Source organism: Mustelus asterias, chromosome 21 (genome assembly GCF_964213995.1).
Source record: "Mustelus asterias chromosome 21, sMusAst1.hap1.1, whole genome shotgun sequence".
In the NCBI taxonomy this organism is placed as follows: domain Eukaryota; kingdom Metazoa; phylum Chordata; class Chondrichthyes; order Carcharhiniformes; family Triakidae; genus Mustelus; species Mustelus asterias.
The window spans coordinates 61,035,331-61,060,302 of NC_135821.1; the positions used below are offsets into that span (position 1 = coordinate 61,035,331).

Below are 24,972 nucleotides of genomic sequence, written 5' to 3' on the forward strand. Positions count from 1 at the left end.
TCTGTATAGTGCGCAAGAAACAATCCTTTTCACTGTTTACCAATACATGTGACAATAATAAATCAAATGAAACCAAAATGATGGAGCATTTTCGATAGCACATTATGAAATATTTGGTGTGTATTAAATGCATTTAATCTTATTCATGGGGTCATGGTAAATGAACTCGGATTTCAATCTTGCAGCCCACTGAGATGAAGGGGGTCTATTGATGCGGCCCACTCATTAGCCTAGGTTACCCATCACTGATTGATACAATTAAGAGATCTGAACGTAATTGCAGCAGCCACAATACTGGGAGGATTTGACCACAGTGCTATGAACAAGTGACCAACAGGGTGTGCTGTGGGACCAGTTCTGTACTTAACTTCAAAAGCCCTGCCTTCGAAACTATGCATCCGAGGGGAAACACCCTTCTCTCAATCCTTTTTATGTGTGGGGGTGGTTAGATTCTTGTTCAGGGATTTCTTAACTTAGGTCACCCCCCCCCCATGTTTTGGAAACAATGACGTTCGCCAACCAGGCGCGCTTACTCAGAAACTTTGAGCGGATGATGTTAACTGAGAACAAACTAGGGTGGAGTAACAAGTCTGAGAGCGCCAGGGCTTCTGTCAGTTTCAGGTGAGAATTCTGTCAATTTCAGGTGCATTTCAGGAAGGAAGGTCGCCGTTCGCCTCACCTCTGGTGAAAGGATGGGTTCGAGCGGCTGTGGATCTGAGCTGCTCCTGCCACTCAGCGAGATACTCCGTTTACCCATAGAACAGGTACCAACTTTTATCTATTTTTGCATGATCAAATTAATGGGGACTACTCTGATTTAAACATCTGTATCTGAATTAAACTTCTGACCTCAATTCTGTCTCCTCGTCCTTAACGTGGTAAATGCGAGTTGTTACTGTGGCTCTAGTGTGAGTCTTGACTCAATCCTCTGAATAAAAAAAAACTGGGTTCAAACAACCGTTTGGAGACAAACACAAAATCTGTATTCAGAGCAATACAGATAGTAAAAGTTTTTATAAATAGATAGTAAAAGTTTTTATAAATATATAAAAAGGAATAGAGTGGCTAGAGTGAATGTTGGACCCTTGGAGGACGAGAGGGGGGAGTTAATAGTGGGAAATGAGGATATGGCTGAGTCTTTAAATAAGTTTTTTGTGTTGGTCTTCACGGTGGAGGACACAAATAGTTTGCCAAATATTAACGATAGAGGGTTGGCAGCAGGACAAATACTTAATACAATTAATGTTACCAGAGAGGCAGTGCTGGGTAGACTAATGGGACTGAAGGTGGATAAGTCCCCGGGTCCGGATGGAATGCATCCCAGGGTATTGAAAGAAATGTCAGAGGTAATAGTGGATGCGTTAGTGATTATTTATCAAAACTCGTTGCATTCTGGGGTAGTGCCGGTTGATTGGAAAACGGCTAATGTTACGCCGCTGTTTAAAAAAGGAAGGAGACAAAAGGCGGGTAACTATAGGCCGGTCAGCTTAACGTCTGTAGTAGGGAAAATGCTGGAATCCATTATTAAAGAGGAGATAGCAGGGCATCTGGATAGAAATGGTTCGATCAATCAGACGCAGCATGGATTCATGAGGGGAAAATCGTGCTTGACGAACATGTTGGATTTTTATGAAGATGTGACTAGGGCGGTTGATGGAGGAGAACCGGTGGATGCGGTGTTTTTGGATTTCCAAAAGGCGTTTGATAAGGTGCCCCATAAAAGGCTACTGAAGAAGATTAGGGCACACGGAGTTGGGGGTAGTGTGTTAAAGTGGATTGGGGACTGGCTATCCGACAGGAAGCAAAGAGTCGGAATAAATGGGTGTTTTTCCGGTTGGAGGAAGGTAACTAGTGGCGTGCCGCAGGGATCGGTACTCGGGCCGCAACTATTTACCATTTATATAGATGATCTGGAGGAGGGGACGGAGTGTAGGGTAACGAAGTTTGCAGACGACACAAAGATAAGTGGAAAAGTGAATCGTGTGGAGGACGGAGAAGATCTGCAGAGAGATTTGGACAGGCTGAGTGAGTGGGCGAGGATATGGCAAATGGAGTATAACGTTGAGAAATGCGAGGTTATACACTTTGGAGGAAATAATAACAAATGGGATTACTATCTCAATGGAAACAAATTAAAACATGCTACCGTGCAAAGGGACCTGGGGGTCCTTGTGCATGAGACGCAAAAGCCCAGTCTGCAGGTACAACAGGTGATCAAGAAGGCAAATGGGATGTTGGCCTATATCGCGAGGGGGATAGAATATAAAAGCAGGGATGTCTTGATGCACCTGTACAGGGCATTGGTGAGGCCGCAGCTGGAATACTGTGTGCAGTATTGGTCCCCTTATATGAGGAAGGATATATTGGCATTGGAGGGAGTGCAGAGAAGGTTCACCAGGTTGATACCGGAGATGAGGGGTTTGGATTATGAGGAGAGGCTGAGGAGATTGGGTTTGTACTCGTTGGAGTTTAGAAGGATGAGGGGGGATCTTATGGAGACTTATAAGATAATGCGGGGGCTGGATAGGGTGGAGGCGGAGAGATTCTTTCCACTTAGTAAGGAAGTTAAAACTAGAGGACACAGCCTCAAAATAAAGGGGGGTCGGTTTAAGACAGAGTTGAGGAGGAACTTCTTCTCCCAGAGGGTGGTGAATCTCTGGAATTCTCTGCCCACTGAGGTGGTGGAGGCTACCTCGCTGAATATGTTTAAAGCGCGGATGGATGGATTCCTGATCGGTAAGGGAATTAAGGGTTATGGGGATCAGGCGGGTAAGTGGTACTGATCCACGTCAGATCAGCCATGATCTTATTGAATGGCGGGGCAGGCTCGAGGGGCTAGATGGCCTACTCCTGCTCCTATTTCTTATGTTCTTATGTTCTTAATACAGAGAGGGTGATGCATTGTCGGTGTGCTGTTTTTCAGATAAGATAAACTTTACTGAGTCCTTGCCTGCTTTATTGGGTGGATGTAAAAGATCCCATGGCACTGTTTCGAAGGAGAGCAGTGGACTTTTCCTGAAGTTTTATTTATTAGTATCACAAGTAGGCTTACACTAACACTGCAATGAAGTTACTATGAAAATCCCCTAGTTGGCACACTCTGGCACCTGTTCGGGTACACTGAGGGAGAGTTTTTTAAGCATGATTAATGCACCTAACCAGCACATCTTTCAGACTGGGAGGAAACTCATGCAGACACGGGGAGAATGTGCAGACTCCGTACAGATGGTGACCCAAGCTGGGACTCGAACCCAGGTCTCTGGTGCTGTGAGGTAGCAGTGCTAACCACTCTGCCACCATGCTGCCCTGGTGTTCTGCCCAATGTTAACCCCTCAACCATAACTTAAAAACCAGATTATCCAGTCATGGCCTCATTGCTACGTGAAAGCAAAATACTGGGGATGCTGGAGTGCATTGCAGCATTTTCTGTTTCTCTTATCTCATTGTTGTAGAAACTTACTGCATGTAAATTGACTGCCACATTTCCAATATTACGACAGTGGCCACACTTTTAAAAAGCACTTCATCAGCTGTAAAGCACTTTGGGATGTCCTGGGGTTGTGAAAGGTGCTATATAAATGCAGGCCTTTTCTTTTTCTTTTGCTTTTCCTTTTTGAGTCAGAAGGTTGCAGTTTCAAGTTCCATTTCAGCTCCGAATCTAGGCTGACGCTTCAGTGCTGCACTGATGGTGTACTTGAATGGCAGGAAGTGCATGTTTCGGAGGAGCTGTCAAGCCAAGGCCACTCTTTGCTCGAAGAAGGATCTTTTTGGCATTATTTCACAAAGGTCAAGGAGTTATCTTGGTGCTGGACAGAATTCATATTTTAAGCAGCACCATTGAAAATAAGGGGATCAATGGCTATTTGTGGGATCTTGCTGTGCACAAACTGGCTGCTGTTCATGGGAAAACAGCGACTGCGTTTTATCAATAATTCATTGGCCGTGATAGGTTCCTGCATGTAGCGAAGGTGTTATATAAATACTGTTGTTAATGTATTGCCCAGCTGTCTGACATACAGTTGGAATGTTATTTGTTAACATGATTAGAATGCCAAATTTAGGTTTACTTTTACGCACAAGTTTCTAAAAGAATTGTAATTGTGTGATTAAAGACCAATGGACAATCTACCCTGATAATCAAAAACATTTTCCCCTTCAAAATATTAAATTAATCAGTTCAAATGTTACTAAGTGGCACAGAATTACTTTTCCTTTTTTTGATAGAAAAAACTTTTTGAAATTGAATAGAGTATTATAACTATTGGAGCAATATATTTTGGTAAGGAAGGGCTGGTCTCTACAGTCTATACCTTGGTGAAGGTGTGACCAAACCCTAAGTGTTCATGCTGGTACCTTTTCAATTGTTTTATTTATTTAATGTATCCAACGATTCAGATTCTTTCATTAAGGAGTGGCTCCAGGCAGCCCCAGTTGAATCACTTCAATTTGCGATGCTGATGAGTCAGCACAGTGGAGCCCAGGCAAATGATTGAAGGCGTATTCAATCTCTCCAGTGAAAATCCATGCCTACTGGAGTGGGCTCTTTGTATACTAGCCTGCAGTCTGGTGTAAATCCTATCACTTTTTAAAACATTCATTCATGAGATGTGGGCATTCCTGGCTGGGCCAGCATTTATTGCCCACCCCAAATTGCCCTTGGGGTGGCATTTGAGTCAACCAAGTTGCTGTGACTCTGGAGTCGCATATAGAACATTACAGTGCAGTACAGGCCCTTCGGCCCTCGATGTTGCGCCGACCAGTGGTACCAATCTAAAGCCCCTCTAATCTACACTATTCCAATATCATCCATATGTTTATCCAATAACCACTTGAACACTCTCAACGTTGACGAGTCCACCACTGCTGCAGGCAGGGCATTCCACGCCCTTACTACTCTCTGAGTGAAGAACCTACCTCTAACATCTGTCCTATATCTCTCACCCCTCAATTTAAAGCTATGTCCCCTCGTGCTAGCCAACACCATCCAAGGAAAAATGCTCTCACTATCCACCCTATCTAATCCTTTGATCATCTTGTATGCCTCTATTTAAGTCACCTCTTAACCTTCTTCTCTCTAACGAAAACAACCTCAAGCCCCTCAGCCTTTCCTCATATGATTTTCCCACCATACCAGGCAACATCCTGGTAAATCTCCTCTGCACCCTTTCCAACACTTCCACATCTTTCCTATAATACGGCGACCAGAACTGTACGTAATACTCCAAATGCGGCCGCACCAGAGTTTTGTACAGTTGCAGCATGACTTCCTGGCTCCGAAACTCAATCCCTCTACCAATAAAAGCTAACACACCGTACGCCTTCTTAACAACCTTATCAACATGGGTGCCAACTTTCAGGGATCTATGCACATGGACACCCAGATCCCTCTGTTCATCCACATTACCAAGTATCTTACCATTAGCCCAGTACTCTGTATTCCTGTTACTCCTTCCAAAGTGAATCACCTCACACTTTTCCGCATTAAACTCCATTTGCCACCTCTCAGCCCAGCTCTGCAGCTTATCTATGTCCCTCTGTAACCTGCCACTTCCCTCCGCACTGTCTACAACTCCACCGACTTTAGTGTCATCTGCAAATTTACTAATCCATCCTTCCACGCCCTCATCCAAGTCATTAATAAAAATGACAAACAGCAGTGGCCCCAAAACACATCCTTGCGGTACACCACTAGTAACTGAACTCCAGGATGAATATTTCCCATCAACCACCACCCTTTGTTTTCTTACAGCTAGCCAATTCCTGATCCAAACCACTAAATCACCCTCAATCCCATGTGTCCGTATTTTCTGCAAAAGCTTACCATGGAGAACCTTATCAAACGCTTTGCTGAAATCCATATACACCACATCAACCGCTTTACCCTCATCCACCTCTTTGGTCACCTTCTCAAAGAACTCAATAAGGTTGTGAGGTACGACCTACCCTTCACAAAACCATGCTGACTATCCCTAATCAAATTATTCCTTTCTAGGTGATTATAAATCCTATCTCTTATAATCCTTTCCAATACTTTGCCGTCAACAGAAGTAAGGCTCACCGGTCTATAATTACCAGGGTTGTCCCTACTCCTGTTCTTGAACAAGGGGACAACATTTGCTATCCTCCAGTCTTCTGGCACTGTTCCTGTAGACAATGACGACACAAAGATCAAAGCCAAAGGCTCTGCAATCTCCTCTCTAGCCTCCCAGAGAATCCTAGGATAAATCCCATCCAGCCCAGGGGACTTATCTATTTTTACCCTTTCCAGAATTGCTAACACCTCCTCCTTATGAACATCAATCCCATCTAGTCCAACTGTAGGCCAGACCAGATAAGGATGGCAGGTTTCCTTCCCTAAAGGACATTAATGGAACAGATGGGTTTTTACGGCAATCGACAATGGTTTCATGATCATCATTAGACTTTTAATTCCAGATTTTTGTTCAAATTTCATTGTCTGCCATGGTGGGATTAAAACCTAGGTCCCCAGAGCATTACCCTGAGTCTCTGAATTACTAGTCCAATGACAATAACACTACACCACTGCCTCCCCTCACCATGCCATATTAATGGGATGTTATCACAAACTGCATGAAGTGATGTCCTGATGCCTTAACCCAGAGTGGCCTTGTCATGTGCTCTCGAGTGCTCTGCACATTATATATCCTCCCAGCATCTACCCCATCAAGTCCCTCAAGAATTGTATATGTTTCACTGAGATCACTTCTCATTCTTCCAAACTCTAGGGAACATAGACCTAAGTCTAAGCAATCTTTTCACACAGGACAATCACCCTATCCCAGGAATTAGTCAAATTAATCTGCATCACACTCCATCTTGGGCAAGTATATTCTTCCTTATATATAGAGATCAAAATTGTACACAGTATTCCATGCATGGTCTCACCAATGTGATATAGCAATGGGTCAAAGCACCTTTCATGACCTTGGGGTGTCCTAAAACACCTTGAAGCCAATTAAGTTCTGTCCTGTTGTAACCTAGGAAATGTGGTGGCCATTTTTTTAAAATTGCAATAATGGCAAGATTATCTATTTTAGTGATGTTGGTTAGCAGGAATATAAGAACATAGGACCTAGGAGCAGTAGCTCATTTAACCCATCGCGCCTGCTCTGTCATTTGGTAAGATTATGGCTCATCTGAGTGTGGCCTCAACTCCACTTGCCTGTCTGCTTCCCAAAACTTTTGACTCCCTCGTTGGGTCAAGAATCTATCTAACTTAGCCTTGAATAAAGGATAAATATCAGCCGTGACATTGGGCTGATCTTTTTTATAGGGAATGGGATCTGTTATATGGGTGGGCATACAGACCTCAGTTCAACATCTCATGTTAAAGGTGGCAGCTTCAACACTGCAGCACTCCCCTCATATTGCACTGGCAATGTCAGGCTATATGCTCAAATGTTTGGATTGGACCTGTACCCATGCCCTGCTGGCTGAGAAACAAGGGTCCAAGTCACTGATCTACAGCTGACACACAACTAATTATAGGTGGCATAAGTGCTCCAGTGCTGGGAAGGGGCAAATTGGTGAGATGACACATAATCTTTATAATTTCCTCTTGTGAGGGAGTTGTGTGAGCATCTCAATGATTGAACAGCTTGCCAACTTTCACAGCCTTGACTGGCACAGTTACTTGAATGAGGTATGGAAAGAGCAACTGATATTGAAAATGAACTCTTGCGGATTCAGAGGCTTTAATTAGAGTGGAGCTCAACCAGAATGTCAGTATAGAGTGGAGAGAGAATGATCCAGACCATGCCCTGTTTGGATTGCCAGCTTTGGTTGGATGTATTCCTGAAGGGTTGATCACATCCTGTCCTATTGCCTCACACTCTCTCTACTGGTCACTTGACATATCCATTCTCATGTTGACCCCTCCTTCTCATGCCACATATAAAATGGACAGTCTCTTATGTTACTTTGCATCTGTCTTTGCCAAGAAGGTTGATGCTACCCTGGCCATGGTGGCAAAGGAGGGAACACTGTTACTAGAAGGGTTCAAAATGGTTAAGGAGGAACTATTAGATAAACTGCTTAAAGTTGACAAGGCACTGGGGCTGAATGAGATGCATCCAAGGATGTTGGAGGAAGTGAGAGTGGAAATTGTAGGGATGCTGACCGTAATCTTTCAGTCTGCCCTTGACTCAGGGGAGTTGCCAGAGGACAGGAGAATTGCAAACATTCCGCCCTTGTTCAAAAAAGGTTGTAAAGATAAGCCCAGCAGTTACAGACCAGTCAGTTTAACATCAGTGGTGGGCAAGCATCTAGAACCAATTATTCAGGATAGAATTAGTAGTCATGTGGGTTGATTTCAGGGGGATCCAGTATGGATTTCTAAAGGGAAAATCATGTTTGGCGAATTTGCTGAAGTTCTTTGAGCAGGTAATAGAAAGGGGTTGATGAGGGTAATGCTGTTGATGTGGTGTACAGGGACTTTCAGAAGGCATTTGATACAATGCCACACAATAGACCTGTGAGAAATGTTATAGCTCATGGAGTGAAATGGACAGTAGTAATGTATACACAAAATTGGCTGAGTAATAGGAAACAGAGAGCTTTCCCTATTGCTTGCATGTTAGCTTTCTGGGACTTGTGTACAAGAACCAGCCATCTGAATACCTACATTTCCTAGTCTCTCCCCATTTAACAGAAATTCTGCTTTTCTATTTTCCTGCCAAAGTGGATGATTCCTCATTTCTCTACATTTTTATTCCATCTGCCATATTCCTGCCCACTCAACTAACCTATGGCCCTTTTGTAGCTTCTTTGTGTGCTCCTCATAGCTTACTTTCCCATTTGGCTTTGTATCATCAGCAACTTGAACACTTGGTCCTCTCATCTTGATCATTGATATAGATTGTAAAAAGCTGAGATCCAATCGCCAGTCCTTGTGGTACTCTACTAGTTACAGCCTGCAAACCTGAAAATGACCTGCTTATTCCTAGCCTGTGTTCTGTCCATTTACCAATCCTCAAACTGCGCTAAGATATTACTCCTATCCCAATGGCCCTAATTTTGTGTAATAATCCATTTTGTGGCACCAATTGATTGCTTTTTGGAAATCCAAATATATCCATTGGCTGGATCCCCCTGATCTGCTCTGCTAATTACAACCTCAAACTCTTAACAGATTTGTCAAATATGACTTCCCTTTTATAAATCCCTGTTGATTCTGCCTAATCATGTTTTGATTTTCTGTGTGTCCTGTCATCACAACCCTAATAATAGTCCCTACTACTGATGCCAGGTTAACTGGCCTGTCGTGCCCTGTTTTATTGCTCTCTCATTTCTGTAATAGTGGGACAATGTTTGTTACTTTCCAACCCACTGGAACTGTTCTAGAATCTAGAAAATGTGGAAGATTAAAACCAATACATCACTATATCTGTAACAAGGATGTAAACCACCAGGTCCAGGGAATTTGTTGACCTTTCCCTATTCATTTTTTCCAGTGTTAGTCCTTTACTGATTCAAATAGCTAAGTTCTTCATTCTCACTAGATCCTTGGTTCTTCATTATTTCCAGAATGTGTTTTGTGCCCTCTACCATGAATTATAGAGTCTGAGACTCAAACAGCACAGAAGGAAGCCATTCAGCCCATTGTTTTGTTAAGAAATAGTGATAGTTTAAATAATTTATATTTGTGTTTATGGATATTATGAATAAGGTATGAGTTTAAGGAAGTTTAATTTGTATTTTTGCATTTGTGTGCTAAGAAATGGTTAAAACTTCAGTTTAGCTTCATTTCAAACAAAGGTGCCTACAAGTCTGTAAGTTTTAGTTTCACTTTAAACTTTGCCTGCATTGTAATTAAGGTTTTACGATATAAAAGCAAATACAGACTTTGAAAAAACAAAGCTGTTGCTTAGCAGCCAAAGGCTCATACTGAACAGCAGAAGCATTTGAGTTAAGTTGGAACTAAGTTATTCAGAAGCAAGAAGATTTCCATAGAAACTGCCTGTAGAGGCAAGACAATCGAGAGGGACAGAAAGCAAGTCCCAGAAGCTTAAAAAAAACCAGTCAGGAATAAGGGAATGCGAGTTCCAGGAGGTAAAAGGAACAAAGAACAGAAATCTGGAAAAGGTTGATGACACCTGAATGCAGCCTGTGAAGCAGTGGCATTCTGTTGACGTGGTTGGGAACCTGAGAGATTGCGTGAAAGCTTGAATGGACATGATGTGTGAAAGGAGAGGTTGAAATCTTGGATGTGGATACTTGGTGAAGGCATCTGAATGGAAGCCTGTGCGGGAGAAGATTCACAAATGTTCTTCAGGAGTAGAGTTTGGAAATCCTAATGTGAAAGTCAGCGTTCCAGTGAGACCAGTTGCCTCAGTGTGACAAGCATCTGGGGAGACTTGATGAAAAATCCACATGTTATATTGGGTGACATCTGTCACTTGCGTTCAAAGTGTGGTGTGTCTGACATTGATTTACAGGGACTGTGTACTTATTGAGAACATTAGAATATAAGATAATTTGTGTAACTTGTGTAATCCTTACAAATTAGTATATATCTGTAAAGCTATAGCTGGGGTGATGGAGTAGTGTATTATAGTTAACCTTTTCTTGTTTAATAGATGTTTTATTAGGGCGGCATGGTGGCACTGTGTTTGGCACTGCTGCCTCACAGCTCCAGGGACCCAGGTTCGATTCCTGGCTTGGGTCACTGCCTGTGCGGAGTCCCGTGTCTGTGTGGGTTTCCTCTGGTTGCTCCGGTTTCCTCCCACAGTCCAAAAGGCGTATTAGTTTGGTGCATTGGCCATGCTAAGTTCTCTCTTAGTGTACCAGAACAGGCATCGGAGTGTGGTGACTAGGGGATTTTCACAGTAACTTCATTGCATTGTTAATGTTAGCCTACTTGTGGCACTAATAAATAAACTTAAAACTTAACCAGTAGTCCTGTGACTCTGTTCCTCCACGTCTCTGAGCAAAAAATAGAAGTTAGGATCTGTTGAGCTAGGGTCCCATTCTGGGACCTGATTGTCCAGTATAGATATCAGCTGGGATTGACACATTGTGCTGGATCCTTGAAAGAGTTTGTTCAATTTAGTCTCACATGCCAGCGTTTCCCCAGAACCCTTCAGAGTGGCTCTATTCCAATGCATGTCCAGTTGCCTTCTGAGAGTTCCCATGGAATCTAATTACACGATTCTTTCAGGTATTATGTCCCAGATCATCATAACCATATAAATAAATAAAATATTTCTTCTCCTTTCCCTCTGGTTATATTTTGTCAATTGGTTTAAATATATAACCTCTGCCTATCAATGCACTTGCCTGAAGAAGCAAGTCTCTCCCAACTGGCTCTATCAAGACTCCTCGTCATTCTGAAAACCTCTCTTATTCTACCCTGCACCCCTCCCCTACATTTCTCATTTTTAAGGTATTAATGAAGGAAGATAAAGCATGGGAAGGATAAAAAGGAATCAATTCTTTTGTGTTTTTATTTGATTTTGGGACGAAGCTGTAGTGACCAGAAACATGTATCGTACTGCTTGCGTCCAACATGACTGCGTTAGGTGTTTGAGATTCAAGTTATAATCAGATCGAGGGAAATTGCACAATTTGCGTTCAGACTTCAAGGATTGCATGATGAGGATGTGAGAGGGTGTGAGCCTTAAAGAAACATTTTTTTAATAGTAAGAATATATAACATAGAAGGAGGCCATTCAGTCCATACTGTCTCTGTCAGCTCTTTGAAAGGAATATCAAAGTAGTCCAAAATCCCTTGTACTTTCCCCACAGCCCTGCAGATATTTCCTATTTAAGGACAGATCCAATTTTGGAAGCTACAATTATTTATTTCTGAATATATTATCAAATGAAGTAGTTTTACAAAACAGGAGTGAGAAGATTTCTCTGCAGGAGCCTCTCTAGTTATCTAATCATTTCAGCATTGTGCCTTCTGCTGCTGAGGTCCCGAGTTCTGAAATCCCCTTACTAAATCTCTCCGCCTCTTTACCCCTGACTCATCCTTAAAAACATACATCTGTCTCAATATCTGCTGTTGTGGCTTAGTGTCAAACTTCATTTGATAATGTTACTGCAAAGCACCTTGGGACATTTTTACTGTGCTAAAAGAGTTAAATAATTCCAACTTTTTGAACACATCCATCACAATTCATTGGTCCAGTATAGGAGGGGGTGGGGGAGTAGAGAGGGAGGGAATACAAATAAGGCAATTTTCAGTGTTAGTTGGTTGCTCTAAGAGGTAATAACGCAATACATGAATATACGCATTTTCCTACATTAATGCAGCTTGTTTCCTTTTATGAAAAAAAGTTATTTGGGTCTATTAAGAGGGGGGAATACCATTATACGTCATGTATATCTTTATAGAAAAAGAAAATACTGCAGACACACAGGCCGGAATTTTATTGGCCCACCTGCTACAGGAATTGGAGAGGGCGAGGGACGGACCATGGAAAGGTCCGTTGACCTCAGGTGGGATTTTATGGTTTCTGGACGGGCGAGGCCATAAAATCCCACCCTGGATATCTGAAATAAAAACAGAAAACGCTGGAAACACTCAGCACTTATGGCAACATCCGTGAGGAGAGAAACAGAGTTAGCATTATAGGTCAATTATTTTCATCAGAACTGAGAAAAGTTAGAAATGTATTGGTTTTAAGCAGGTCAAATAGTGGAAGGTAGAAAAGTTTAAAGTTTTATTTATTAATCACAAGTAGGCTTACATTAACAATGTAATGAAGTTACTGTGAAAATCCCCTAGTCGCCACGCTCCGGCACCTGTTTGGGTACACTGAGGGAGAATTTACCATAGCCAATGCACCTAACCAGCACGTCTTTTGGACTGTGGGAGGAAATCCACACAATCACGTGGAGAATGGGCAGACTCTGCACAGACGGTGACCCAAGCCGGGAATCAAACACGGGTCCCTGCTGCTGTGAGACACCAATTCTAACCACTGTGCCACCGCGCTGCCTAAAAAAAGAACAAAGGGGAAGTTCTTTGGGGTGTAAGATGGGAGACATTAAATGACAAAAGAGTTGATAATGCAGGAATGAGGCCAAGCGGCGAAACAAAAGATGGTTCTAGCGGTGGTGTGAATGGCAGAATAATGAACTGCAGCCATCCGAAAACAAGAGATCAACAACATGAAGACTGAAACATGAAAAGAAAAACAAAGAAAGAGGGAGAGATTATGGTCTGAAATTGTTCAACTCAATGAGTCCCGAAGGTTGTAAAGTGCCTAATTGAAAGATAAGGCACTGTTTCTTCAGCTTATGTTGAGATTGACTGGAACACTGCCATGGCCAAGGGCATAGAGGTCATGTGAGAGCAAGCTAGAGAATTGAAATTAGTTGATTGGAAGCTTAAGGCTATGCTTGTGAAATGGATGGAGCTGTTTCACAAAGTGATCACCCAATCTGTGTTTGGTCTCCCCAGTGTGTGGAGGAGACTATATATTGTGAGCAGCAAATACAGTGGCTGGAATTTTACCGCCCCGCCCGCCCTGGATTCAGGGCGGGCGAGGCTCACAGAACGGAATTCTTCATTGGCCTCGGGTGGGATTTTATGAGCCTCCCCTGAGTGAGGTCATAAAATAGTGGTCAGTATAATAACTTGTAAGAAGTACATCGAAGTCGCTGTTTACCCTGGAAGGAGTGATTGGAACCCTTGGTAGGTGAGGAGAGAGGAGATAAAAAGGGCAGGTGTCACATCTCTCAGATATGGCAGGTTGCATCATTAGAATGGGTATGATGAAGACAGAGAAACTGGGAGAATGAAATAGAGCCCTGACTGGTGTGGGTATTGCAACATGAAAGCAAGATACGTAGGATGTATACATACATACCTACATAAAATGGTAATCTGAAATAAAAACAGAAAATAATGGTAAAACTCAGGAGGTCAGGCAGCACCTGTGGAGAGAAACCGAGCTCATGGCCCAGACCTTCCAGTGCCGCCAGATGCCAATGGATTTTTGGCTCGTCTGCCCCATCCCCCACCAGGTCCTGCCACAGCGTGGTCATAAAATCCCGGCCAACATTCTAGGTTGATAATCCTTCATTTCAACTCATTGACTTGAAATGTTGACTCTCCTCCCTACAGATACTGATTGACCTGTTGAGAATTGCAAGCATTTCTTGTTTTTATGGAAGGAAATGTAATTGAGGTGGTTGTGAGAGTCATTGGGCTTCTAGTGACTATTTATGGAAAGCCTATTCCCAAAAATGGAAACTGAGGAATTGAGGAAAGGAATGGAAAAGTCAGACCATGTGAGGGTCAGAGATAACAATATATATTACATATATAAAATGTATGCAGTTTATCTCTTTTAGTAGAATCGTAATATATATATACACATGTAGAAAGTACATATATATTTCTGTTTGTCTATCTTTTGAGCTAACACCATGAAAGTTCCTGTTGCGTAAGCACCCGGAATGAATGAATCACAACATTGTGACAACAGACTTGTATTGTGACACAGTCACCTGAGAGAGGAGATTATTGGGAAACTATTCATGTTATGTAACAGTTCGATGAATGAGTAACCTTTTTTCCAGCTTCTCCCAAAAAATGCAAATTGAATGTGATTGTTATAAAGACCATTGCAACATCTTGCATGTCTTCTGGTCTTATCCTATGCCTTAAGGTCTTATTAAGGAAATCAAGCAGAAGGCAGGAAAGTGGAGTTGAGGATTATCATATCAGATCAGTCATGATCTCATTGAATGGTGAAACAGACTCAATGGGCTGAATAGCCTATTTTTGCTCCGATATGTTAAGGTCTTGCACCTATCTGGCACCATTAACATGGTATGTATAAATGGCCGAAAGGCTTTTCGTCGGAACATTATTAGACAAATATTCGACATCGCATCGGGGCAACACGGTGGCGCAGTGGTTAGCACTTCTGCCTCACAGTGCCAAGGACCCAGGTTTAATTCCAGCTTCGGGTGACTGTTTGTGTGGAGTTTGCACGTTCTCCTTGTGTCTGCGTGTATTTCTCCCGGGTGTTCTTGTTTCCTCCCACAGTGCAAAGTTGTGCAGGTTCGGTTAATTGGCCATGTTAAATTGCCCCTTAGTGTCAGGGGGATTATCAGGGTAAATACATGGTGTTACATGGATAGGCCTGGGGTGGATTGATGTTGGTGCAGGCTTGATGGGCCCAGTGGCCTCTTTCTGCACTATAGGGATTCTATGCTAAGTTATTAGAACATGTGACAAAGCTGGATCCCAAATTCAACCTCTGGGCTGGATGGTGTCAGATGGTCTCAAAAGACAGCGTCACTGCCATCTTGCCAGTTCACACCCAATACTTCCTGTGTTCACTGATCTATAATGTCTGCTGGTCTGCCAATGACTCAGTTTAAAACATTCTCATGCTTGTTTTCAAATATCTTCCAGGCCTCACTCCTCTCTATCTCTGTAATCTTCAGCTATTCAACCCTCTGAGATCCCTGCATTTCTCAAGTTCTGGTCTCCTGCATGTCACTGAGTTTTGCCATTCCACCATCGGTGTCCGCACCGTCAGCTGCCTGGGCTCTGAGCTCTGGAATCTCCCTCACTACTGCGCTCTGCCTTGCATCCTCTCTCTCTCCCTTCAAAATTTATCAATGTTTTGGTCACATGTCCCAATCTATCATCACTCTGTGTCATATCTTGTCTGATAACTCTCCTGTCTTCGCCTCGGGATGTTTTACTACAATAAAGACACGGGGGTGGGATTTTCTGGCTGTGCTCTCCTCAAAACGGGAAAACCCCACGCGAGTTCAGTGGATCTTTGCATGGTCCACCCTCTGCCTGCCATGTTTCCTGTGGCGGGCGGAACGGGAAAATTCCCCCCATAGAGTTAAATATAAGCAGTTATTCAAACCAGTTTGCAATCTGCAACATCCCAGAGTTACAGAGTGTTTTGTTTGTAATTTTCTGTCCGCAGGTAAACTTTGCAATGTGCCAACTGTTTGGATTATTCACAGCTTTTTTATTCCGGAACTACCTCCACCCAAGCAAGACCAACCACGCCATCAGGCACGTGATAGTCACCCTCTTGGGTCTTCACTTTGCCTCCTTCTGCTTTGGCAGGTGAGTAGTTCTGAGACTTGCACCTGCAAACCAAACTCTCCCATTCACAAAGTGTGGCGGCTAAAATCAGAAGCTGGTACCGGACCTTTCTGTAGCTAAGGGCAAGAGATCTGCCTCCACTGAACTGCTGAGAAACCAAGGCTTACACTGCCTCAAGCACTTGATCGATAGGCTCGAGTTTCAACTCGTGCCACGCACAATAAGTGTGGAAATTAACTATGGACAAGGTGTAGAGGAGTTTTATCAGAATGGGTTCAGGGATAAAGGACGTCAGTTACATGGAAGGATTATAGAAACTTAGATTGTTTTCCTTAGAGCAGAATAAGGAAGATTCAATGGACATGTTTAAAATGGTGAGGAGTTTTGATAAAGTAAATGAAGAAAAATGTTTCTGGTGGTTGGTAACTAAAGGATACAGATTTAATATTTGTGAAAGAACCAAAAGGGGAAAAGTGGGTGAGTTTTGTTATAAACAGCAAGCAGGTTTGATCTGAAATGCACTGCCTGCAAAGGTGGTGGAAGCAGATTTGATTGTAATTTTCAAAAAGGAAATTTGGATGGAAAATGTTCCAGTGTTAACGGGAAAAAGTGGAACTAATTGGATGGCAGTTTCAAAGAGCTGGCATGGTTACAAGGGGCTGAAAAGTCTCCCTCTGGCCAGTATAATCTTCTGATTGTTCATCCTGTCAAATCATGCCACAATCCTCAACAGAGAGACGGGTGAGCAACTTATTACTAACCTCTCCGGCAGAGTTTCCAGTGCCTGGAAAGGATTCATGAAAAAATATCAAGCAACTTGTGGGACCATTGCTGAGAGGTGAGTGTGTATGTACCATATGCATGTATGGCGGCACAGTGGTTAGCTCTGCTGCCTCACAGAGCCAGGGACCCGGGTTCGATTCCCAGCGTGGGTCACTGTCTGTGTGGAGTCTGCACATTCTCTGCGTGGGTTTTCTCCGGGTGCTCTGATTTCCTCCCATAGTCCAAAGATGTGCGGGTTAGGTGGATTGCCTGTGCTAAAATTGCCCCTTCGCATCAGGGGGACTAGCTAGGGTAAATGGGGATAGGGCCTAGATGAGATTGTGGTCAGTGCAGGCTCGAAGGGCCAAATGGCCTCCTTCTGCTGTGTGTGCCTCCCCTCCCCTCCACTCCCCTCGCTCGTCGGGATAAACATTAGTATAGAGTGTGGATTCCAGGCACTTCATTTGTTGGTTCCTCTGAACTTTCCAGTAACAACCCTGAATGCCGATCAAAGCTATTTTGGAATTAATGTAGTAACACAGTGCTGTAAAAGTGAAGAGAAATGAGTCAGACGTCTTAAACAGGGAGCAGTCTTTGAATGGATCTGCTGAGCACAAACCTTCTCTCAGACGGACTTTTGAAAAATATTTAGTTTCCTCAGTTTCTCCAAGCTCAGCTTGAGGATTCCACTGAGTATTTTGAACTTCCATTCGCCTGAAGCCTGTGGTTGCCAAGTTTATGCCTCTTCCCATTTTTTTTGAACAGGGATGTAACCATACTCCCATCTCTGGCACCACTCTCCTATCTAGGAAGGTTGCAAGATTGGGGCCAGAGCTTTTGCAATTTCAATCTTAGCTTCCCTTCGTAAACTTGAGCTACCTCCCATTGGGATCAGTGACCTTTTTATTTTGACTGCCGCCAATCTTTTAAGTATCTCTCATTTTATCTATTTTCACCTATCCAGATTCTCTACCAACTTTTCTTTTACTGTGAAATTGGTATCAACTTTGTCTCAAATGAAGACAGCTGCAAAGTACTCAGCCATACTCTCTGCCTCCACAAAAAGATCTCCTCTTTGGTTCCTAACTGCCCTCCATTTTCCAAAGACTACCTATTTAATAATATGTTTCAGTACAGTTTCAACACTGGCATCTACTTGGCAATTTGCCCAGATATCTCCTGTACACAAAAAGCAGGACAAATTAGAGTCATAGAGATTTACAAGCATGGAAACAGGCCCTTCGGCCCAACTTGTCCATGCCGCTTTTTTTAAAAACCCTAAGCTAATCCCAATTGCCTACATTTGGCCCATATCTCTCTATACCCATCTTACCCATGTAACTGTCTAAATGCTTTTTAAAAGACAAAATCGTATCCGCCTCTACTACTAGCTCTGGCAGCTTGTTCCAGACACTCACCACCCTCTGTGAAAAAATTGCCCCTCTGGACACTTTTATATCTCTCCCCTCACCTTAAACCTATGCCCTCTAGTTTTAGACTCCCCTACCTTTGGGAAAAGATATTGACTATCTAGCTGATCTGTGCCCTTCATTATTTTATAGACCTCTATAAGATCACCCCTCAGCCTTTACGCTCCAGAGAAAAACTTCCCTGTCTATCTAGCCTCTATTCATCCCGACCAAATACTGTTCCTTAGTCTACTCTCAATCATCTGTAAAGTGATGGAAGGGGTCATTAACAATGCTATCAAGTAGCATTTACTCAGCAATAACTTGCTCACTGATGCTCAGTTTGGGTATTGCCAGGGCCACTTGGATCCTGGCCTCATTAAAGGCCACATTTGACTGACTGTGGCATTGAGGAGCCCTAGCGAAACTGGAATCAATGAGAATCAGGGGAAGAACTCTCTACCAGTTGGAGTCATACCTGGGACAAAGGAAGGTGGTTGTGATTGTTGGAGGTCAGTCATCTTATCTCCAGGACATCACGGCAGGAGTTCCTCAGGGAAGTGTCCTAGGCCCAACCATCTTCAGCTGCTTTATCAATGACCTTCCTTACATCCCAAGGTCATAAGTGGGGATGTTAACTGATGACTGGACAATATTCTGCACCATTCACACTCCTCGGATACTGAAGCAGTCCATGCCCAAATGCAGCAAGACCCGTTCAATATCCAGGCTTGGGCTGACAAGTGGCAAGTAACATTTGTGCCACACAAGTGCAGGCAATAACTATCTTTAATAAGAGAGAGAACCTAACCATTGCTCCTTGGTATTCAATGGCATTACCATCGCTATATCCTCTAATATCACCATCCTGGGGGTCAGCATTAACCAGAAACTCAACTGGACTGGCCATATGGAGTGTTATGGTAAGGTTATATAAGGCATTGGTGAGGCCGAATTTGGAGTATTGTGTACAGTTTTGGTCACCTAGTTACAGGAAGGATGTAAATAAGATTGAAAGAGTACAGAGAAGGTTCACAAGGATGTTGCCGGGACTTGAGAAGCTGAGTTAGAGAGAGATTGAATAGGTTGGGACTTTATTCCCTGGAGCGTAGAAGATTGAGGGGAGATTTGATAGAGGTGTATAAGATTTTGATGGGTATAGACAGAGTGAATGCAAGCAGGCTTTTTCCGCTGAGGCTAGGGGAGAAAAAAACCAGAGGGCATGGGTTAAGGGTGAAAGGAGAAAAGTTTAAAGGGAATATTAGGGGGGGGGCTTCTTCACGCAGAGAGTGGTGGGAGTGTGGAATGAGCTGCTGGATAAAGTGGTAAATGCGGGGTCACTTTTAACATTTAAGAAGAACTTGGATGGGTTCATGGATGAGAGGGGTGTGGAGGGATATGGTCCAAGTGCAGGTCAGTGGGACTAGGCATAAAATGGTTCGGCACAGACAAGAAGGGCCAAAAGGCCTGTTTCTGAGCTGTAATTTTCCATGGTTCTATATAAATACTGTGGTGACAAAAGCAGCTCAGAGGCTGGGAATCCTGCAGTGACTAACTCACCACCTGACTACATAAACCTGTCTACAATCTACAAGGCAGAAGTCAGGAATGTGATGGAATATTCTCCAGTCGCCTGGATGAGTGCAGCCCCAACAGCGCTCGAGAAGCTTGACACCATACAGAACAAAGCAGCCCATTTGACTGGCATCCCTTCCACAAACGTTCATTCCCTCCACCACCAAACCACAGTAGCAAGTGTATGTACCACCTCCTTTGACAGCATCTTCCAAACCAACAACCATTACCATCTAGAAGGACAAGGGTAGCAGATACTTGGAAACACCATCACCTGGAAGTTCCCCTCCAAGCCACTCGCCATCACCGTTCCTTCACTGTTGCTGGGTCAACCTCTTGGAACTCCCACCCTAACAGCACTGTGGGTGTACCTATTCCTCCGGGACTGCAGCGGTTCAAGAAGGCAGCTCATTAACACTTTCTCAAGGCAATTGGGGATGGATGATGAATGCTGGCCTAGCCAGCATTGAATGAATTACAAAAAGAGACTTGTTAATACTCTCCACAATATGGTGTCCAGAATTGAGTTAAATAGTCCAGTTGAGGGCTAACCAGGAACTTAAAAAGATTTAGCTTAAAGCTCCTTGCTTCTGTACTGTAACTGCTCAGATGTCATGGTAACTAGGGATGAGTAATAAATGAAACATCCCAGCACTTCCTAAATTCTTCAGAACAATTTTTACTCGGAAAGACACTTCAGCCAAGAATTTCCTTCTAAGCTACCAACATGATTTTGGCAGACATCCGATGGAATTTTCTGGAGCTGCTCCCAGGGTGAGCCAGTCTTCTGACCTGTAGTGTTCTTGGTGGCAATGAATATGGGCACTTTCTGAGTGCAGTAGCTGGTGGTGTGTATCAAGGAAAAGTACTCTTCCCTCGTTTGATGCTTGCTAAGCCTGGCTCAGTTGTAGCACTCCCCCCCCCCCCCCCTCTGATTAAGAAGGTTGTGGGTTCAAACCTCACTCCACAGACTCGAGTGTAAAATTTAGGCTGATACTCTTAGCACAGGGCTGAGGGAGTGCAGTGTTGTCAGAGGCACCATCCATTGTCACCTCCAAGTGGTTAGCAAAGATTGCATGACATTATTTCGAAGAAGAGCAGGACTGCCCAGCCAGGCATCCCGGCCAATATTTATCCCTTAAACAACATCACAAAAACATACAATCTGGAACCTCCTTGTGTGCAAATTGACTTCCACATCTCCTGCGTGACGGCACTGACTGCATTTCAAAAATACTTCACTAACTGTAAGATACTTTAGGATCTCCTGAAATTAGTGATTTTGGTTTAAATATAAGCAAAGAGTTGGGTAGAGTTAATGTTCTAAATGAAAGAAAACATTAGAGACCATTTGACATTTTTTATTCTTTCATCGGACGTGGGCGTCACTGAACCAACATTTGTTGTCCATCCCTAATTGCCCTTGAGACTGGCTCGTTGTGGTTCTGGAGTCACATGTAGGCCAAACCAGGTAAGGATGGCAGATTTCCTACCCTTAAGGACATCAATGAACCAGATGGGTTTTTATGAGCAGGCCACTGCGCATGCGCCGATCAGTCAGCGCTGAGATTGGTGCATGCACAATAGGTCCTATCTGCCGGCCTCCCGATCGCTGGCTAGTCCCGCGACCCTGCAATGTCGACGCTCTCTCTCTCTTCTTTCTTTCTCTCTTTCTCTCTCTCTCTTTCTTTCTCTCTCTCTCTTTCTCTCTCTCTCTTTCTTTCTCTCTCTCTTTCTCTCTCTCTCTTTCTCTCTCTCTCTTTCTCTCTCTCTCTCTCTCTCTTTTTCTCTCTCTCTCTCTTTCTCTCTCTCTCTTTCTCTTTCTCTCTCTCTTTCTCTTTCTCTCTCTCTCTTCTTCTCTCTCTCTCTCTCTCTCTCTTTCTGCCCCCCCAAGCATGCTCCGCCCAGCCCCAACCCTCCCCGCACCCCAGCCCACCTCGATCACTCCCCCGATCAACATTCCCAACCCCGCCCCTCCCACCCAGCAGCCCCGGCCCACCCTCAACCCCTGGGCAGGCCAAACCTACCCCACCCTGCCGCCTCCCACCCCAATTGCTGGCCTCCCTCCCTCTGCTCGCGATCCCAAATGCAGAGTTGCACTGGGACCACCCATGCCCACCAATCACTCCCCCAGAGGCCCCTCCCATCAGGTCTAGCCCCATCATGTCCCGCCCCCCCCCCATTAGACTCTGTCCCCTTGGCACTGCCCCATGCCTGATGGGCAGTGCCAAGGTGCTCCCTGGGTTGGGAGAAAGAGGCTAGCGGAGACTTCAGTTTCAGGCCCACTAATTACATTTAAAATATATTTAAATTGACGTGCATACCTAATGAGGGCTCCATGCCTATTTGCGGCATGGAGCTGACGGCACTGGGAGACGCGCTTGGGGCCGTCCGCCCAGCACGGATCGCGCTAATCCGGCCCCGGTGAAATCTCCTGGCCCGCTGCGCTAAAATAATTAGTGCAGGGGGATGGCAGAAATCGAATCCATAATCTTTTTTAATGCCAGAATTTACTTTATGAATCAACTGGACTTGTTAATTATTCCATCAGCTGCCATGATGGGGTATGAACACATGGTCCCACTGTTAGTAACCTGGGCCCCAGGATTACCAGTTTCCCTAAACTTCAACTGGAGGTCAAAGGAAAATACAACCAAAGTATAATCTTTTTTACTGTGAAATCTTGCTTTTGTAGAATGTCCTGCCAGGAGTTCCCTCATTTAATTTCCTTGCTGTTCTTGCTTTTCTGATACACATGGGTCCACAGGAATAGGAGGTAAAACCACCTTAAAAGCAATCAGAACAAAAGAGACAGCAATGGGTCATTCCACTTGCATCTGTGTATATTAGTGTGTGCGACTGTACATGCGCCTGTGTGTACATGCATTAGTACAAATGTCGGGGTGTGTGTTGCAGGACAAAAAATGGTTCATCACTGGTTTAGATTATAGGCTTTAAAGTTTGGCGTGGTTGCTCGCTGCTTATTTGCTTAGTTGCTTGGCTACATATTTTTAGCTGACATCATCATGTGGGTCTGGCAGCGATTCCTGACATCTGTCACACTGCTCACTGAAGCAGCTGCTGAAGCAGTTTCCTTTTCGAACCACTAGAAATATATTTTTTCATTCCCGATCTTTATCCTTCCTGCCTCTCCGCACCCGTCCCCGCTGCCGCTGACTGATTTCACGCAACATTTCCCTCTCCAAATAATGAGCCGTAAAACACTCCGTGAAGGCCTGAGGTTGTGAAAGTGGCTATGTAAATGTAAGTTCTTTCTTTCAAATGGTTCCATGGTGTTCTAGTCAAGACCTCCCTGGGAGACCGTAGAGACAAAACCACTTCTTCCATTCTCTGGCATAGGCCGTTAGTGTGTGGTATCACCATAATGACTTTAGGATCTCCCCAGGCTTGCATTCTCTTTCCTCTACCACCCCTCTCTCCCCCCTTACCACTACCCTGGGGTTGCCAACCTTCTAGGATTTCCATGGAGTCTCCAGGAATGAAGGATTAATTTCATGGACACAGCCTTTTTAAAGTTTATTTATTAGTGTCACAGGTAGGCTTACATTAACACTGCAATGAAGTTACTGTGAAAATCCCCTAGTCGCCGCACTCTGGTGCCTGTTCAGGAGGGAGGGAGAATTTTTTAGCATGGTCAATGGACCTAACTAGCATGTCTTTCGGACTATGGGAGGAAACTGGAGCACCTGGAGGAAACCCACGCAGACACGGGGAGAACGTGCAGACTCCGCACAGACAGTGACCCAAGCCGGGGACCGAATCTGGGTCCCTGATGCTGTGAGGCAGCAGAGCTAACTACTGGGACAGGAGAAACATCAAACCAGTATTAAAAGAGAATTGTGTTTTTTGTTTCTTTATCCTTGAACTCTTTTGATTATTTTTGGAAATAGTGACGATTGGGCAATGTCATGCCCTGTGAAGGCATAACTTCAAATATGGATTGTGTTCATGTGGAAGATTTTGGAACTGTCTTTGACTTTGTAAATGGGCACTTACAAGGTGGCTAAGATGGTTGCCAATGGTCAGGTGACCTTTGCAACTTCAACACAGACATTGCCTAGTTCCTAATTGAAACACCCTGGGTCGGGGACTTCCCCTTTAATGGATATGCTCAGACAACACCCCTCTGTGGAATTCACACTTGCTATTGTTCATAGTTCTGAATCAACCCCATGTCTCCAGGCACGATTTTACAGCCTTATTCAGGCGAATCCGGAAATTCCCACCCGAGGTCAATGGAGATTTCCATTGTCGGAGCCTCGCCCGCTCCGATTCCATGGCGGGCAAAGTGGCAGAGTTCCGGCCTCCAAGTTTGCAATTTAACAAAAAGAAAGCTGAAGAGACCAGTTATCCACAAGTGTGTGAAAGGCCACCATCTGTCTCCTAGTGTGTAGTAATGACTTCAGACTTCCCAGCTATTCTAGCTGATAATACCAGTGTTGATCATGTGACCAAAATCCCAACTTGAGGTAACACATTTTATTCTCCGAAGATCCACGTTTTCTGCAAAGAACACCACTACAGAATATCAACTGCAAATCAAGGCAGTAACACTGAAGTCTCTTTAAACTTGGATTTTTAAAAACGTCTCCCAGGCGGATTCCTAAACCCACATTTATCTGTGAAGAAATTTGCCCTCCTGATACAAAAACCACAAGTGCCTGATTTTGTGACTTTCAGAGCGTTCATCTCTTGAAGGGAATCCTTCAATAATCCTGATGTTCAGCGTCAGCTATTTGAATTCATCTAAACTACAATTCAAGAGTGGAAAAAAACTCTTTGCTTCACTGAGCCGCAATAGTTCTTCTGCAATGAGCCAATATGTGAACCATGAGCTAGTCTTTTGTTTACAACTAATAAATGTAAACTATTCTCTCCAGCTATTTTATTCTTTGTGTGCGCGTGCAGGTGCGTGTGTGTGTACTCAGTGACTGACATAACGTTTAGACCTTTTTGGGTGAAGGCATAAATAAATAATCTTTCTTTAAACTCTCGATAACTTGCTGCTGTTGTTTAACATAATCACACTCTCCAGGGCCTATGAAATATACACATCTTCCTATCCAAAAGCCACACAGATCAAAGACAGTAAGGGAAAGGGCACAAGGGCTTTGGTTTACTTCTGACCTTGTCTGTAACAATAAGTAA

At 43.8% G+C, this 24,972-nt stretch overlaps 1 protein-coding gene across 1 annotated transcript in view; it reads left to right on the plus strand.

Moving 5' to 3' along the window:
* Positions 1–698: 698 nt before the first annotated feature.
* The window catches only part of LOC144509315 (membrane-bound glycerophospholipid O-acyltransferase 2-like), a 77,936-nt gene continuing 53,662 nt past the window's right edge, over positions 699–24,972 (plus strand). Inside the window, exons 1-2 of the mRNA XM_078237973.1 lie at positions 699–764; positions 15,933–16,078. Of these exons, the coding sequence (XP_078094099.1) occupies positions 15,945–16,078 (134 nt within the window). The 5' untranslated portion in view covers positions 699–764; positions 15,933–15,944. The remainder of the gene's footprint in view (positions 765–15,932; positions 16,079–24,972) is intronic.